General features: G+C 35.2%; 1 protein-coding gene across 1 annotated transcript; it reads right to left on the minus strand.

Moving 5' to 3' along the window:
- Window positions 1-1,534: 1,534 nt before the first annotated feature.
- On the minus strand, window positions 1,535-8,578 carry LOC110466127 (bone morphogenetic protein 2-like). Its single transcript, XM_021522459.1, has 2 exons — window positions 7,916-8,578; window positions 1,535-4,203 (listed from the first exon to the last, which is right to left on the minus strand). The coding sequence occupies exons 1-2, from the start codon at window positions 8,265-8,267 to the stop codon at window positions 3,323-3,325; spliced, it is 1,233 nt and encodes a 410-aa protein (XP_021378134.1). The 5' UTR covers window positions 8,268-8,578; the 3' UTR covers window positions 1,535-3,322.
- Between the last annotated feature and the right edge of the window lie 11,748 nt (window positions 8,579-20,326).

The raw sequence follows: 20,326 nt of genomic DNA on the forward strand, positions 1-20,326 counted from the left end.
CTTATGACATGGTTTTGATGAAAAGGGCAGTATTTTTCACCAATAACGTATATTGACTAACATTGATAGCACGGGATCACCTTTATACATATATGGCCTGAAAGGAGACTGTGCTATCAAAGGAAGGGCTAGTATGGCGGAAATATCACATTATTTGATGTGGTTTTTCACTTCAATGGTGGCTGTCAAATACACTCGTCATTATTAGAACACTTTGCGGTTATTCGGGTCTTCAGTGATGGTAAACAGCTGTATGTATATAAGCTTCTACATTAAAAAACGGGTCGCATTTAAAAAAAATCTAGACATTTATACATCAAAACATATATAGAGTGACGAAATTAAGTACGATAATCTCTTAGGTGTTCTACAGGTAAAACATACGTGCAGGTGTGTTTTTAAGTGTATACTGTGGCGCATATTCTTTCTTTAAACTACATGCATTAGGAAAATATAAAATATTTGTTATTCAGAACTTTTGCGTTTGTACTTCTTCAAACATGTTCCCTTTTTGACTTTCAAGCATACTTTATGGTACAGCCAATTATAATGAATTTCATATTTTATAATACAGCCAATAACTTTTGATTACATTGAGCCAATCGCATTGAATTACATGCTGTATCGTTCAGTCAATGACATTTGATTACATATACAGTGTATAATGATACAGCCAATTACATTGAATTACATATTTTATCGTTCAGCCAACTAAACTGAATTCCATATTTTATTGTTCAGGCATTTACATTGAAGGACATATTTTATCGTTTAGATAATTAAATTGAATTTCATATTTTACCGTTCAGCCATTCTCATTAAGTTATATATTTTATCATTCAGCCAATCAAATTGAATTCCATAATTTATGGTTCAACCATTTACATTGAATTACATATTGTATCGTTCAGCCAATTGAATTGAGTTCCATATTTTATCGTTCAGCCTTTCACTTTGAATAACGTTAAGGTTCATACGACATTCTTCAATACACCAAACATAACAGCGAGAAACGAGGAAATCTTAATTATAGATTCATTACCAAACAATCCGACCTTTCGTAACCAAACAAATGAACTAGTGTACAACAATCCTGATTTATTTATTACAAAACATACCTAGAATTCACGTGTCGTCTTTAAATGAGCTAAGGAGACTAATAAATATCCTTTTAAAAGTCATGCTCGCACATCTCTGATCACCCAGTATGTGATGATGTACCGGGGATCTTGCTCAGAGGGTAAATGTTAACGATATTCGGCAAGATGATTTTCAATATCCGAACCAATATAGTCTTATTAAAAGTGAAGAACTTTACCTTTTGTTGTCACAAAAAGTTGATGCGTTATCTTTTGTGGAATCTTTTTAAACATTTAGCTAAAGAAGACTGGCAACTTTTGAATAATGTTGATTCTTCGAGGTAGGATAAAGGTGATTCATTTCTACAATAACGTTTGTGTTCATATGCCAATGGTGTTGAATGTCGTACCTTTCAAAAGAAATTCAACAAATTACAAAACACTGTGTATGCGTTAAACAGTTTTAATAATAACAAAGAAGGACATATTCTGGCCAAGGATTTCAAAAGTTTCTTTGAATGTGGCAGTTAACAACAACATTGTAGGTACTCAAACAGTATCTACGATAACACTGTGATTTGGCATTAACAAAAAGTTTCAAAATCCTTGGGTCCTTTTCCATATTCAGCGTTCATAGAACAGTCCTTACAACAACAAGAATGGCAACGAAACCAACAATGAATCCTTTATGTTTTATAATCATAGACAATTATGCTCATTCTTCACAATGAGACTGTCGAAAAATCCTATTGATATCTACGTATCACAAACACAGAATTCCAAAAATATATGGTATCAATATATGCATTAAATACAAACCATTGTTTGAAGACAACAACAGTAACATTGGCTAGATACTTGTGACATAAATTAAAATCTATTGCATTTACGTATACCCGCGCCTGACAAACTACCACAAACAATAGCACAATGAATCTAAACCGAACACTATCGGGACCAATGTTTTCATTCGGGACGAGCAGGTTTTCGTATGATACATCTCCAATTGATATAGAAATATATAAATTTGAACCCTGTTTATATTCTGTTACATACAGGTATCGGATTATATAAACGAATATTTAGACATGTTGCATTGTTTATTAAACTAATGGGTTTATTTGTCCGGTTAACAGGTAAAATTAGATACGTTTTCCGTACTGGCAGTCCCGTAAATTCGATTGTAAAAATATTGATAGCTTATATTACATATAACACCGAAGCTATTTTGTATACAGTATATCCTCTGCACATAAAAGCACATATCACAATGTAGTCATTGTGTTTTAACTGATGTGATTTGCGACAAAATGTTAAATAAAATCGCTGTCACTGGTATCAGAATTGTTCTGGTTAACAATAACCCTATTTAAAAACTGACAATATGTTTTCTCTTTATCAAATTGTTGTCCGTTGAGACAACAAAATGTTAAAAGAATCGAGCTGAACATAATTAATGAAATTTGGCAGAAATATAATTAAATGCAAGATCGGTATAAGTGGTAAAAAGTAATTTCCATCCAAATTACTTGACAAAGTAGGCTTTGTGAGACAAATCTTACCTTCGGCATGAAGATGATATCTTCATAATGACTGAGGGATATATATTTATATAACAGTATGATTTAAATCACAGTAGTTCATAAATAAATTAAGCAAGTTATATACATCTAACAATAAACAATAATTGGTCCCAACTAGCCACTTCGAGTATTGGTTGAAAGTAAATGGCCTTTTCACATGCACAAGTACACAGACATCTTTCACACACAGTTATAATAAAACGAACATTTGTAAAAGCTACCTTAGTTCACCTTCAGGTCTAAATAGTGTTTTTTCAAAGTTTCCGAGTCCTGATACACAGTCACCTTAACGTTCATGGGTTGATTAAACTCATTCATAAAATTACTCTTCAGTTACCAATGAACTCCGATCGGATATATTAACCTGACATTCTTTCATCTATTAAATTACATTTACATCCATTTCATGAATTCAATAGTCTCTCCGTAATCTTATAAAAAAACTGTGTCGCACATACAATTGTCTTCAGTTATGATATTTCCTCCATGTATTTAGAACTTAACGGGACTATCCGAAATACAAGGATTTATATTGAATTTCGCATAAAACAATGCTATCATTCGACATATCACAGCGACGAAAAAAAGAAATAAAATGAAATAATGCAGTCTCTCGCCGTAACGAGTTGACGAGAAGGGTTGTCATTGGTAACAATCTTTTCAAGCACATTTGCAGTCTTGAACAACCATATCGGCAAAGTCTGTAAACACTAAATTGTTGTACGCATCTTCGTGGAGGATTGTCAGGGGTTTGAATGACGATGGTATGCAACATGGTGCCGAGAAACGGGAAGGGTCCATTTTATGAAGAGTTGATTTGATCCCTGTAAAAGTGTTTGCCATTTTAAATCGGTCCGGACAAGTTCCTTCGCAGTGAAAAGCTTCATAATCTGTTGGAGCTATTACCCAATTCCAGCCGATGTCACGAAAATTGATTTGAGTCCTAAACCTACAGCATCTGTCCTCTCCATCACCCTGTGTACAATCCCGGCGGCCAGCTTGGCGTTTGACGCGTTTGAGAATCGGGCGTTCCTCTGCATCTAACTTCAGTAGTGGGATGAAATAGTCTGATGAATGTTTCGGTAAATGTACATCTCTACCTTCGTCATAATGGTTATGTAAACGTTTTAGCATTAACGTGTCCTCGGCGAAAGAGACGATTTGTGTGATGTTGTGGGTGTCTGAAGATAGCAATAATCCGTGGTTTGACTGTGGATTATCTATCCAGTTCTGTGTCGCTGCTGATATGTCGAAAGCCTCCCATCCAGATATGGAAACATCAATTGTCTTTGAGGAAATTTGTTTTCCTTTCACTAAATTAAGGTTCTCGTTCCGCTCTACGTTAAACACTTTGATATTCATTAATGACTGTTGTGTTTTATTGGAGGCAGAAGTATTTGTTTGTTTTTTAAATAACTGTAAAGTTGCAGAAAATACAACTAGTTCCCTGTATATGTCCTTCGGGAGCGTTTCTTGAATATTGTAGAACAAAACAGGTCCTTCCAGGTCAGTTGGATTTGATCTCTGTTGTTTGTAGTCACCTGTAACACACAAAGATGAGATAGAGTTATTAGTTAGATACTTATACAATCAAATAGCACAGTATGAATGTACCGTGTGTGCTGTCGATATACCGATAATCCTCACAACTTGTCATCGCAAACATTACATAAAGGTGTTGTTTTGTTCGATGAAACTGATTCAATGTTAAGCTTAATCAGTTTGTTGAGAAATACTTAATGAGCAAAATGTGAAAGACTTCTTATCCAATCATAAGTCGTTGCAATCATGATAACAATAGTGTATGACTCGTTGGTGTCTTTATTCACGGCAGAAATACCTGTGATTAAATCTCAGTTTCTTTATCAATATCACTATTTCCCTATGACCGGACGCAAAGATATCTACATAAGAAGTTAAAGAAGATGATAGACTCATTTTGATATGAATTATTTCATATCTATAAGGTGCTCTTTATTTCTTAGGGACATCATTAACCTATATCCTAGTCAAATCATTAACATATTACATACATAATACACTAATAAAAGGTGGTTTTTTTCATTTAAATTTTATATTCATTAATATTTAACGTCAAATATTCTTGTTTATAGCACAACGTTGACTGTATCCCGTTTTATAAAATAATTGAGATCTTCTTTTTTAATACAGATTTTTTTTACCTTAAATAGGGCTTTATCAGCTTGATTGAAGACGCATATCGGCAAAGTATTTCTATAGCATTCCACCACAATCCTGCTAAAATTTAGACCTAGATCCGTTCTACTGATCTCATCTCGGCCATTGAATGATAAGATTAAGAGCCTATATATGTCTATCAACAGACAAAATATATTCCTATAATCTCTGTCCTTAGTTACAACAGTTTCTGTGATCCGCACGAAGTTAGCTTACACTCATGTAAGTTATGTATTTATATAAATATATACGCATACATAGAAAAGCGGATAAATGTTAACAAGACATGATAAATGATAACTGGTGAATGGTGAACTGTACACAGATGTATGTCTCTCCTTAGAATCGGATTTCTATCCATTTATAGGACCGAGGTTTGACACCTAGGTAAACCATCAACATAATTGGATAGGTTACTGTAGCACAAACAAAACGTTCGTTGTTAAAGTATTATAGGTTTTTGTCTGGCAACACTCTTTCTATGCTCGCTCTTTGTATCACTATAAAGCAACTGAGTAAACCGTATGCGCTGACCAATATTATAAATGTGATGAGTTATTTAACCTTAAATACCCCTTTTTTTGTTTTCTGTTTGCATCTAGCAACCGGAGGAAAACGTCCTCCGTCTAGCTTGCTTAAGTGGTCGGTATTTAGCCGTTATTTCAATTACCCGTGTTTGTATAAAACGTTCTATTTATAGCTGAGGTATATTCAATGTTTACAACACATCAATGATCGATAGACCTAAAACTTGTTAATATGTTTTCACTGTTAGCTCAGGTGAAGGTAGGGAGAATTAAAGAACCTTTGAGAATCAGTAGGCAACACTCCACACACACACAGGTCACGTATACAGGGCGAAAATCGCTGATACAAACATTACAGGAAATATTTTTATCAATATCAAATCAAATATTTTTTTCCCAGTATTATTTCAACTTTACTCTTTTGTTGTAAGAGTTGCGTTTTCATCAATTAAAAATCAAAACAAGATCTGTTGGGTGCAAATATATATATCAAGAGGTTAACTTTTTAGTTTGATAATTAGGCTACGCTTAAATTGATAAACATTAATAAATGTTTTCACTATTTTTTATTATTTAGACTATTATGACATAATTACAATGTAGACCTGCAAGCGAATGTTTTTGAAACTGTTTTATCAATGAGATTCCCATAGAAGCGGCTGACAAACGTTCATAGTCGACATTCTTGATAGTGATCTAAAATAGAGAGTTAGTGAACCCATTATCCATTGAACAACAATGTCGTGAGTCAATCGAAGAGAATACGTGGGGAAATTCTTTATCATGAACCTTTAACATGTTTTACGTTTAAAGGCTATATTTTATAACTTTAATGGTAGGCCATCGTTTTTTGTCACACTGTTAATACAACAGCCAATGAACTAATGCAATCTGTATAAATTCATTCAGCATTATGTATCAATATGACGGGACACCTGCCTCTGGAATGCTTCCTATATTTTATTAGGAAATAAACAGATGGGATTATCCATAGCTATTCCCGAGATTGTACGCCGGACGGACGACTTACCACGCACGACTGATTAATGGAAAGTGAACTTAAGCGACTGTACTGAGATTCATTTAAAAAGAGATTAGAGCCATAAGACCACTCGCTTCTCGATGGCATCCCGTCCTATTAATATAAAATGATAAGTCAAAGTTAAATATATGTATATATATGGAGATTAAAGTGGTTTTGTGGCGGGTCCACGTGTTGACAAGGTTTTCGCGCGTGGAATGGATATGCTCGAATTCACTCAGTATTCTACGTTCATATTTGTGTATAAAGTCTTGCCAGGTAACTAGCGATTAAAATTCACTTTAAACGCAGGCATGCATTTACAAATGAAGGCTAGGCCGTATTATCTACACCTATATGACATTCTGGAGCGATAAGCGACGTCATGCGCATATCACAAATGTTTGAAATAGTTCAACCACTAATAAATCCTTATTAATAATGATTGACTTTCCAATATACGTCCAGTTATATGTCCTCCATAATACATAGAGATTCAGACATAATGCTATAAGTAACGCCTGCGCTGCAAATTTGTTCGAAAATTTACATATGTGTTCAGATTAACGAAATATAGCGTCTGCACGGTGTACGGCAGGTGCAAACTAGCATTCTTACACCTGTGTAGGTCGGCGGTTGAGACTAAGGATAGCGTTTTCACTGAGATTCGTGTGCACTTGTGTTGACAATGTTATGCAATGGTAATGCTTTTATAGAAGAGAGGTAATGCGGTATCCGGGATGTCTTCAGCATACGTTAAACCTCTTGATAAAACTATAATACTTTTAAACAAGTTTATAACAAGACGATTGAAGGATGTAATTTGAAAGTAGGAACTAAAGTAGTAAAACATAAGCAAGGTGCCTCAAAATCTACGTGATCGATCCAAGTGAAAGGAAAGATACTCGCTCTTCGGCTAAAAATGAAGCAATATTGCCGATTAAGCAAAGATTTTATAATATATATTACTGAATGAGATCCCATATGCATTGATCCGTACTGGTGCATATCCTGCTAGGCTTACTAGGCTAGAGATGGTATCTGTAACCCTATATCGTTATGATGCATTTCCATCATAATCACCTCGGTTGAATTGAATATGGAATGCTTTCATCATGTTATGTCTATATAATTTCCCCTCTCAGACTATTGTTATGGCTGTCAAGAATCATGAACTCTTGTTTGAGTACTTCTTCGTTTTATTGCCACATCATCCCGTGTTTAGACTTCAAGCCGAACAACAATTTATTCTTGCACAGTAAAAAGCACTAAATCGGTTGAATATGTCAACAGTACTATAATTTTATAACCTAATAAGTGTACGAAAGAAATCGCACTCGTACGGAGCAACGCTGAAGGATAAAATATTTGGATTATTTACCAATACTCCAGTCCAGATCGACAGCAATACAATATAATATTGCTCTGTCTGTTGTACATATCAGCTGCTCACATACTAATTAAGTAGAAAGTGAAAGTACAAAATGATAGTAAATTCTACCTTACCTTTATAAGTTCGCCGTACTCGCTTCGATTCTGACTCCATTTCTTCTTTGTCAGGTATGTGCTGCATATCGTTTTTACTTCGGAGATAATCCCTGAATTCACGTATTTTTTGCCGTTTGGTTTCTATACTATGTGTTACATTTGAGACATTTGATGGCAAGGAATCCCCTATCTGTTCCAATATACTTTGTTTAAACGCTTCGATCCGAAGGTTTGATATGTCTATTTCTTTCTCAGCTTCGGATACCTGTTGGGAAGCTGACAATGCTGGTTTGCAGTCAACAATAGTTAAGTGTAAAGCTACGAGCAGGACCGTTAAAACCACGGTTCTACTTACAACATATAATATCATAGCGTGTCACAACAAAATTCTGTTAGTATCTTTCTCCTTACAGAAGGTTTAGATGTCTTCAGTAATCTGCGGCAGTACCTGTTAATTCCCACTGTGTATAGTTGTCTTCTGTTCATAATAAATAGCTTGTGAAAAGCCAAAAACTAGATCGCAAACTCCGAATTAGAACTCCACCGTATATGTATTACAGTGCTGAGTGAACTCAAATGATTATATATATAAGGGGGTGTGTACGCCTGAACTGTCACGGCATCAGATGCCTGGAAGCCCCGCCCATGAACAGTGAATGAGAACCTTCACGTACATGTGCTTCTGTTTATGTTACACGTAAAGCCATACCTAACTTAGGCGTATTCGTCTTCTGTGTATTCATTGGCTATGACGTTACACTCATTCACAAAAACTCGTCGGCGAAGCAACACGAGGAATGTGTCGTAGCTATGTATATATAGCGCTACTGTTGTAGCCGGCACTTGTTTTGACAGCGTTTGATGAATGCACACACACATATCACACAGTGACACTATGGAACATTTGTACCGGAGGTTAGCATTGTGTAGAGTTAATCTAATGGTTGGAAATTAAAACAATATCTTGACGGTGTTGTTAGAATAACACGTAAACCTTATCGTTGTTTTAACAAACTAATCTGAAACTATCTATAGATAAAACCACCAAATTAACTATTTATAACTTTACAAAATAACAAAATATCGCAATGATCATTAAATGTGTGACAGTTAACGCTTGGATAGGAATTATTTATGGCCCTGAATTAAAGGGTGTGTGTGTCATCTAAGAAACCTTTAAATGAGACCACTCAATTAACTGTTTAATTAGTCAATAGATATATCGTCAATGGACAAACATCTTTACAAAATGTACACACACTTTGTATTTGTTCGTAGGTTAGAATTATATACAACCTTTATGTTATGCACCCACTCCACTTGCGTCGGAAAACACTAGTTTTAGTTGTTACATATGTATCTACTCTTCTGTTAATTTAATATACTTATAAAAAATACGAGGAATCCATTGGTACAGAAAGGATAATGTAGAATATTTATAGTATGTTTGATAGGAGTTAAGATGCCCTGTTCTCTCGGCATAGAATACATAATAGAATAAACATGCAAAAGTATGCTAAGTATAAATTACTTAATAAGACGGTGACAAATGTCAAAAGGAGAAATACTTACATTACTCCTAACCGGCATCCTAGATTATGAACCCGTGACCAAACCTACATCAGACAATTTCGCACGTAAACAATAGGTCATTTATTGGTATCGGTGCTACTGAGTTTAAATGAGGATGGGTTACTTACTACACCGCCAGCTAAATGTAATACATGCGACTATAAATAGAAATGAGGAACCCTCATAAGCAAGTACATATCGCCCGATGTATACCTAATGTTTATCTAGCCGTCTGGCTATTGTGTTAAGGTAAACACTAACGCAGGCTTGTGTAGATAATAAAGGCCCTTAACTTTTAATAATAGTGTTATAAAATATGTGTATAAGAGAAGAAATTAACATCAAAATAAATGTTCAAAAGTCATACATAGCGACCGATGTTCTTTGACACTCCCGGTGAAGATCCATTGGTCATATAAAGTGTTCATTTAAAGCAGCAAAACGTTGTATACAAGCATTTAACTGATGTAAGACAAACTGCATGTTTCACGTTATTTAAAAAAAGCAACAAATCAAATGACGAGGAAACAAGCTGATTTAGTATCCAGAAATAAGTAGTTATAACCCTAAGATTAAGATGAACCGTGTGTACATTCGTGTATTTTCTCTTCCAAAACCAAAGGTAGTTGGAAGGTTATCGAATTGCTGATACAAATACATACTTGCACAATTCTCCTTCGTCATATTTTTTTGCAAGCACCGTTTCTATGTTTTTTCAATGAATCAATGCGTATATCTCTGTATGAGTTATGTGAACAACTATGAAGAAGCGTCAACAGAAGCAATATTATGCTTACGAAGATGTCGACCACCATAAACCATGAAGATACTGCGCAAGACTGTTTGAATGCGCGATCGACTCCTTCCACTATTTTCCCCGGAGATCTCTCCCTTGAACTTTAAGTGATCGGAAGTATTAATAGTTTATATATTTTAGCTAACACACTAACGTATATTTGGATGAACATACGTATAACATAGCATCCAGTGCTTATACACTCTAACAAATGCTTTTGATGCTAGAATGGACAGATATGTAGATTAACTTTAAAGTCTTGTACAAAATATACACGACAGATAAGGAATTATGTAGTGTACAGTTTACCCTGTCTGGTTCTACAAGTTAATACAACCTGTTGTTTCAATACCCCAGACACAAGTTTTATAACTGAAAAAATGCGTCCTCATCCGGACCAGTACTTCGTATGATAATAAAATGTTATCTCTCTCGGTTTTTTTCTCTCTAACCGATCCCTCTCCCTGCATTTGACTGTCATTTAAATTCCAAATAATACATATCGTAAGGAGAAATATAACACGACTTATGACAATACAGACGGTACTACCGATAAGGCACTTTCTGTGAAGACAGGAGCCGTCTATGAAGTTAAAAGGTCGTATAAGGAGGAAGGGTTGTTAACCAGTTAAGTGGGGAAAAGACTTGTTGATGAAGTGTGATTGTTTGTTTGAACTTAACGGCACATCGACAAATATGGTCATTTAATGGGGCAACCCTTTGAACGCATCGAAATTTGATTAATATAAAACGTCGTATAACTTATAAAATCAACAGCAGGATAGGCTTAGCGAGTTAAAATGTTACAATAGGGAAAACTTAGTTAAACAGATATTGCAATGATTGAAATGGATGGAGATCAATATGAATGTCGTAAAAAAGTCATGTAGGAAAATGGAATCAGAGGTTATAAAACAATGCCTTTCATATAGTTGAATAATGTCACCAAGTCTAAAGAAGTGAAAAGGGTTTGTGAAGTACGTACAGGAGTTGAGTTCTCTTTGACGTTGACGGATTGTCTTCAACGTTGAAATAAGTGTTGTTTATGAAGTTCGTGGATTCCCTACGACATGACGGGGTTGTCTGTTGAGATAGGTGTTGCTTATGAAGTCCATGGTTTTCTGTGAGGATAGGAGTTATCTTGTAAGGTTCATGAATGTTTATGCCCCCGCCATAAAATGGAGGGGGGGGGGGGGGGGGGANGTAAACACTTAGCAACTTCATTCTTTGACATATTTTGGTCAAACTTTATACAAAGGTCAAGTATGAGTATACTTCGGACATTGTTGTGTGTCAGGGTTTCAAGGTCAAGGCGAAGATCACTGTTGCTATATATAGAAAATAATCAACTGATTCAATTTAAAGACTTAGCAAATTCATTCTTTTACGGATTTTGGTCAACTTCATACAAAGGTCAAATATGTGTATACCTCTGACATACTTGTGTTTCAGGGTTCCAAGGTCAAGGCCAATGTCACTGTTGCTATATATAGAAAATCATCAACTTCAATTAAAACACTTAGCAACTTCTTTCTTTCATGGATTTTGGTCAAACTTTATGCAAAGGTCAAGTATGAGTATACTTCGGACATTGGTGTGTTTCAGGGTTCCAAGGTAGCCAAGGTCACTGTTGCTATATATAGAAAATCATCAACTGATTCAATTTAAACACTTAGCAACTTCATTCTTTCATGGATTTTGGTCAAACTTTATACAAAGGTCAAATATGGGTATACCTCTGGCATCCTTGTGTTTCAGGATGGTAATAACATACAGAAAAAACATATGAATATTAAAATCAACTTTAAGTGTAGTACCTTGTGTGTGTGCATGTTTTTAACATACATCATCGTTAAAATAGCTAGTGATTACCACAATGATTACTATAATTTTGATAAGGTAACAGCTTTTGGAATTGATAGTTTCTTGTTAGGCTCACTGAAGTGTCTTTTGCTATCATGTCGAACTTTATCATCCCCAAACCATGTCATCTGGGAACCAAATACCCATAACTGCCTTCCGCTGCTTACATCATTGTTCATTGTTTCCATCGCAAAGAGTAGTGTCCGCGTTGGATAAAAAGGCACTATTCCTCCTCGCGACAATAGTACTTGACCATATTGTCCTCGAAAGAAAGCACTTGTGGATTTTATAATAAACCCTCTCAGGGATAAGGATACCACACATATGGTATATAATGGTCCATACACCAGGAGCGAACAGGGGACAAACCATGTTTAAGCCGTCGTCGCACCCTATGTTACGTTGTTGCGAAAAAGTCGATGGGTATGATCGTTGCAGAATATTCGTGTAGTTGTCTTACTTTAATCTAAGGATTAAGTTCATTGTGTGCTTACAATCACATGATTGGTAGTAATTAGACTAGGGTATAGATTTAGCATAGCATATACTTACATTTACAATCACGTCAGAGGTATTAATGAGGCTAAGTATAGATTTAGCATATCACATACTTACATTTACAATCACGTCAGAGGTATTAATGAGACTAAGTATAGATTTAGCATATCACATACTTACATTTACAATCACTCAGAGGTATTAATGAGACTAAGTATAGATTTGGCATATCATATACTTACATTTACAATCACGTCAGAGGTATTAATAAGACTAAGCATAGATTTAGCATATCATATACTTACATTTACAATCACGTCAGAGGTATTAATGAGTATACCTATATCAAGTGAGTGTTACCTGGTAAAATGGAAACGTAATCACATGATATGGTAACGTACGTAGGCGATACATGTGTAAGAAAGAGATATGTCCAACAGACTGACATAAAATGTACACTTCCTGGCAGCCTAGTGTGGTCAATTTCTAATATGAGAGTATAGATTGTGGGACCAGATTATAGTATTGCCTTGTTATTGTTGTATTATCATTGGATGTTTAACTGTTGTTTACTGGTGCTGTAACATCATTTCGAGGTTATATTGTTGTATTATTCGTGAATGTTTTAACTGTAGTTAACTGGTGCTGTAGCTTCATTTCGAGGTTATATTGTTGTATTATCCTTGGATGTTTTAACTGTTGTTTACTGGTGCTGTAGCATCATTTCGAGGTTATATTGTTGTGTTGTCCTTGGATGTTTTAACTGTTGTTTACTGGTGCTGTAACATCATTTCGAGGTTATATTGTTGTATTATTCTTGGATGTTTTAACTGTTGTTTACTGGTGCTGTAACATCATTTCGAGGTTATATTGTTGTATTATCCATGGATGTTTTAACTGTTGTTTACTGGTGCTGTAACATCATTTCGAGGTTATATTGTCGTATTATCCTTGGATGTTTTAACTGTTGTTTACTGGTGCTGTAACATCATTTCGAGGTTATATTGTCGTATTATCCTTGGATGTTTTAACTGTTCTTTTCCATTTCTATGTCGTTTTTTCAAAACTTGCCATGTATGTTATGTTAGGATTTCGGTTAACGATAGGTTTTTTTATATCCTATTTTTTATATAAATTTCTGTTTTGAACTTGTATTGAGCAACAGAACTCCGCATTAGCTGTACAGCAGGAGATCAAATGAATTGGCCTGGATCTAGACGTAGTTCAGTTCATATAAATATTTCTCATACATCTAAAAAGATTCGTACTTCAGTCAATGTGTCATCTGCAAGGCTGTGTAATTATATATGGAGTAAACAACTGTTGTTGAGGTAAAAAACCTGTACATTATTTGTTTGAAATTTAGACATGTTCATTATCACAGAAAGAAAAACAAATGCGACACTTGTCACCCTACCGTACAATCTTCAAATACGTTTCAAAAGGAGATTGCTTCGAAATATGTTTCCACTCGTAAGTTAAACATTCCTTTTTACCACACTTCAACAAGAATTGTATGTCAATATTGCTTTTATAAATCTGCGAGCATCGATCTATATCAACAGTTTATTACTCTTTAGAAATTTGAAAATCTGCTTTCTTGAATATAATAATAAGAAAAATAGCATAAAAACAGAATTGTACGGTTGATTTTCTACTTGAACAAATACTGGAGCTCTCGTTAATACTTTTTGACGTACAACTAATGGTATGCTATTGGCCTTACAATATATACATGCCAACATTTACACTGTTCGGTGCATACCGCTATAGTTACGAATTAATCTACTGACGCTATAGGTGAGAATTGATAACATCGCTCAAGCGTTTTATGAAGCATGTGATATGTTTTAATCTATTTTTACAATTTTACGGAACTGAAGATAAGTAGTCCATAGTTGACGGGTCTGAATTACACAACGACACTAAAAAAGTGGTGTATTATAAATGGTGTACTTAATTGTCAAAAGTCATGACTTTTAACCCTCTGCGTAATTGTCAGAGATCTGACGTCATTGACAGAATCTTTAAATATAACTGTTGACAAGAAGACATGTTCCATACATCAAATTATCGTATTACGGAAAAAATATAATAATTAATAAAGCTTAAATGAACAAAGTGGGATTAAAGTACAGTCACGAGTAAGGTGCAGGACTCAATACTATTCTTTATCAATTTATCAAATGAAGTCGGCTGCATCGTTAAAGATAATTTATGAGTTCCTATCCGTTATAACAATGGCCGGGTACTGGGTACAGCACCAAAGAACATGCAACGATTTAGAAATATCCTGTATGATACATGTATGTTTGTCTTCACCTAATTGCAAAAGGCTTGTTTTTCATAAAGATGTGTTTTTACTACGTCGAAGACGGAGTAAAATTGATACATTTTGATAACAATGCAATTCTCTCAGTTCAAATAGCGTTTAAGTTGTGTACATATCAGTGTACTTTACTTTGATATATATTTGATAACAATGCACAATTAAGTATTGTTAGCTTAGGATAAAAAACAGAATACTTAAAATTTATAAAACTTAACTTTTGATGATCATAAATATAAAAATGAACAAATCCTTGTTGTTGAATGGTTGACATGATATAAAACATAACAGTAACTAATAATTGGCAATTAGATAGTTTTAGAATTTAAATTGTTTGCATTATGTGTTTTTAATCTGATAGTACTTGTAATAATTTGATTGTGATATACTGCCTGCCAAGTGATTGATTTTCTATCAATCAATTGCCTTTCTGTTCATTTGATCGGTACAATAAGCGACAAGCGTACCCTGCATTCCAATTACTTACAACGCGTGACCCATTACGTCTACCTGCACCTTTGAATCCAAGATTTGTTAGTTTCCGGCCAAAGTTTTCGAAGTTGCAATATTATTTTTCTTCCTCCCTTTATTTTCAATTCAGTGTAGCATGTCATAATGGTCATCAGATTCTGAAGCGCACGTTTAAATACAATTTTATTTCATTTTAATTTAACGTTTTAAGTAAAATTGAAAACAAATACAATGGACTTTTAACCTGTAATGAGTATGTCAAGTTTAGGATTGTTGGGAATGGAGGAGAACAAATGCGTAGTAGAACATGAAATCGCTGATTAGACGTTTCATGTCTATATGCACACATTTAATATAATGAGTATTCCTTTATTGATTGTGTATAAAATTGGTTCGCATACCAATAAACAGACTGAGAAATGAAACAGGCGACAGATTTATACAACATCCTTCATTTCATATGATAAATTTCACACGACAGGTTCAGTATACGCCATTGAATTTGATTTACAATTCTTGAAACAAGTGATTCGAATTAAAATCACATTAATTTCATAATAAATCACCAAATTTGAAATATGCCTTTTGGAAGATACCATCTACAGTATTTATAAATACTGTAGAATAATAGATAAATACTATGTAAATCAAATCCGGACTAGATAAGACTATTATTGACGTACTACATACATAGAGAACCAAACTGATTGTCACATTTAAATATCGTAGACAACCGTCCTGATACCGATAAGGGGCAAGGCTGTGTCGGACTGGGTCTGGTGTGAACCCAATCGCTGATGGCGTCAACGGTTTGCGTGCCTAGAGATAAGAATAAACACGATTTTAGGCCCTGATATACCGGGCTTCATTAGGCTAATTAATGACTAATTAGATCAATACAATATTTGTTCATAATGACTAACATAAGGAATTAAGCATACGAAACGGAACTTTTAAAATTATTGAAAAGTAGTACATGAGTAAGTCCATCAACTCCTCTATCTGAAATGTACTTTTTCTCCCTACCTCATATTAACAAGACGAAATATAAGTCGTCCCTCTGTCTAAAGTTTCATCACGAGGTTCTGTAGAAATGCATTTTCTCTATTTCATATTAATATGTTATAACTGCAATGTGAGTATTCGTTTTAAAATTTCAACGTGACTTTCTAGAGAAGCGGTAATCTATTGCAGCGCTTTGTGTGCTTTAAATGCTGCGCTAAATTATCGATGCGCCAGTTGAAGTTCATGTATGTTGTTCTCTGTTACCTGTTTTGTGGGTGTGCCAATTTTTCAGACGCTAAATCGTTAAAATTTGCAATACATATCCATCTGACATCATCGTTAAGTTGCACAGAACGGAATATCATAAGGTAATACATAAGTAAATGCCCTGCAGCTTGTTAAATGTGCTATTTTGTACTTTCAATTTCGCTTTAGATTTCTCATGTACAAAGAGATGATGAGATACGCACCCTAAGTTATGTATATGTGACAAGCTCAACGTACTTGTTTTTCATTAAGAGTCACGGCACGGCACTGTGTTGTATTTTTGAGCAAGATACTTTACTCCGCTTGTTCCAGTCTACTCAGCTGTAAATGAGTACGGGGTTGGGCAGTGCTAGAATGCTAGCTGTTAGCGCCGAAATAGCAGCTCCGGCTGTATGCTCCCCAGGGAGTTGAGAAAGGTATTGGCTGGTTGCAAAGGCCCTATAACCACGGATAATAATTTGTGAACCGCGTTGAGACGACCTGCGAACTAGGTTTTGATAAAGCGGTTTATAAAAACCTCGAATTATGATTATTATTATCAACACGATGGGTTTGTCGAGAGGAAACTTCTCAAGACCGTACTCAAGGGTCGTTTCACTGATTTATAGCCTACTGACATTGCATTTATCACTCTTCATCCATTAATAAACAGAGTTACATATGATATATATATTATCCACTAATAACAGTTAATAACTACATGATGTACATAGCCAGTCTAATAAGGTCATTAGATGTAGTTTTAATATTGATTATCATTTGTACACCAGTCAATAAAATTGTAGTTGGAGCCACTTAGGTTCTCCTATTTCAAATCTAACAATTAATGAATGTGAGAGGAACAGAAATATTTAGATATCATAAAAAAAGTTTTGATAAATAAATATATGAGAAAAATGTAACATATAGGTAATAGCAATACCATAGAATTCAGAGCTTTATTATAATCACATTTCTGATAATAAAATCCTTATGTAGTGAGATTTTGTGGATCTGGTTTAACGATTACAAAATGAATTTAACATGATAAAAATTGAGTGATCGGCTTGATTATATAGCAGGATGTACATGTATAGCAGGATGAACAGGTATAGCAGGATGTACATGTATAGCAGGATGTACAGGTTTAGCAGGATGTACATGTAAAGCAGGATGTACAGGTATAACAGGATGTACAGGTATAGTAGGATGTACATGTATAGCAGGATGTACAGGTATAACAGGATGTACAGGTTTAGCAGGATGTACAGGTATAGCAGGATGTACATGTATAGCAGGATGAACAGGTATAGCAGGATGTACATGTATAGCAGGATGTACAGGTGTAGCAGGATGTACGGGTATAACAGGATGTACAGATATAGCAGGGTGTGCATGTATAGCAGGATGTACAGGTTTAGCAGGATGTACAGGTATAGCAGGATGTACATGTATAGCAGGATGTACATGTATAGCAGGATGTACATGTATAACAGGATGTACATGTATAGCAGGATGTACAGGTACAGCAGGATGTACAGGTATAGCAGGATGTACAGGTGTAGCAGGATGTACGGGTATAACAGGATGTACAGATATAGCAGGGTGTGCATGTATAGCAGGATGTACAGGTTTAGCAGGATGTACATGTATAGCAGGATGTACAGGTATGGCAGGATGTACATGTATAGCAGGATGTACAGGTAAAGCAGGATGTACAGGTATAGCAGGGTGTGCATGTATAGCAGGATGTACAGGTATAGCAGGATGTACAGGCATGGCAAGATGTACAGGTATAACAGGATGTACATGTATAGCAAGATGTACAGGTATAGCAGGATGTACAGGCATGGCAAGATGTACAGGTATATCAGGATGTACAGGCATGGCAAGATGTACAGGTATAACAGGATGTACATGTATAGCAAGATGTACAGGTATAGCAGGATGTACAGGTATAGCAGGATGTACAGGTATAACAGGATGTACAGGTATAGCAGATATAACAGGATGTACAGGTATAGCAGGATGTAGGGGTATAGCAGGATGCACATGTATAGCAGGATGAACAGGTATAGCAGGATGTACAGGTATATCAGGATGTACAGGTACAGCAGGATGCACATGTATAGCTGGATGTACATGTATAGAAGGATGTACATGTATAGCAAGATGTACAGGTATAGCACGATGCACATGTATAGCAGGATATACATAAATAGCTGGATGTACATGAATAGCAGGATGTACAGGTAGAGCAGGATGCACATGTATAGCAGGATATACATAAATAGCTGGATGTACATGTATAGCAGGCTGTACAGGTATAGCAGGATGCCCATGTATAGCAGGATGTACAGGTATAGCAGGATGCACATGTATAGCAGGATGTACATAAATAGCTGGATGTACATGTATAGCAGGATGTACATGTATAGCAGGATGTACATGTATAGCAGGATGTACAAGTATAACAGGATGTACATGTATAGCGGGATGTACATGTATAGCAGGATGTACAGGTTTAGCAGGATGTACAGGTATAGCAGGATGCACAGGTATAGCAGGGTGTACAGGTATAGTAGGATGTACATGTATAGCAGGATGTACATTTAGAAGAAGAAGAAGAGTCCGCGCACTACGTGCCGCTCTCGTCATGACATTTCTAGGAAAACACATTAATGATAAGCAACTTAGGATGGTCTGAGTGTTTATTGAGTCATGTTAGACACTAGAAACTCGCCATGATGACAATTGAAGAATGAAATCTCTTCGGTAGAAACCATGGCTTTATGTATGAGAATTTTATTTAAATTCAGAAAAGATCAGAGTACAATGCAACATCTGAAGCTATCGCGATATATTCACAAACAATGTTTTCTGTGGATTAAAGGGGATGGGTTTGGTGTTTTTAAATGTGGTGAAGAACACTCACAGATGTAATTGACCAGATGAATGTTGCATAATTCACCGGAAAGCGCAGTCGGTCTTTTTTCATTGTTGCACTAAGATAACCCTAAACGAGAATTTTGCAAGTATTTAAAACTGGTTTCACGTTTACCTCATTATCCACCTCGTCAACCCTTCTCAGGATTTAGTTGTATGTGACAGTGCATGATCCATTCTACATGTAAACACCATAATAGTATATAAAGATATTCGTGCCTTTAAGTAAATAACACAATACTTATTTACATTATAAACATGACCTTTAAATCATAAAACATCTTAAAACGATTGATAAAAATATAACCTAATGCCTCTTGTTAACTTTAAGGTGATATTACTAGCTGGGAAATGTGAATAACACCACTGGAGCTAAAACTGAATGGTGTATGGAGCTTAAAACGCAAATCACAATAAAACAGCAGCGTCGATTTACTGTGACAACGCTTACAGTTTAGCCCACCCAGCGTCACTATTAGAGCGGTAGGCATACGCTTATCACGAAGTTCAGGATACATTCTCATGATTTTCACTTTGTTCCACCCTAAAAAAGTTATATTATCCCAGAAATCCTATTGACTGACATATGAGATTCATTTTTTTTTTTTTTTTTTTTTTTTTTTTTTTTGAATTTTTTCAACAGTACATTAAACATAACACATCATATTTCAGTCTCACATTCTTAATTTTCACACAAGTTTTT

The sequence above is a fragment of the Mizuhopecten yessoensis genome, unplaced genomic scaffold (genome assembly GCF_002113885.1).
Source record: "Mizuhopecten yessoensis strain PY_sf001 unplaced genomic scaffold, ASM211388v2 scaffold11117, whole genome shotgun sequence".
Classification (NCBI taxonomy): Eukaryota; Metazoa; Mollusca; class Bivalvia; order Pectinida; family Pectinidae; genus Mizuhopecten; species Mizuhopecten yessoensis.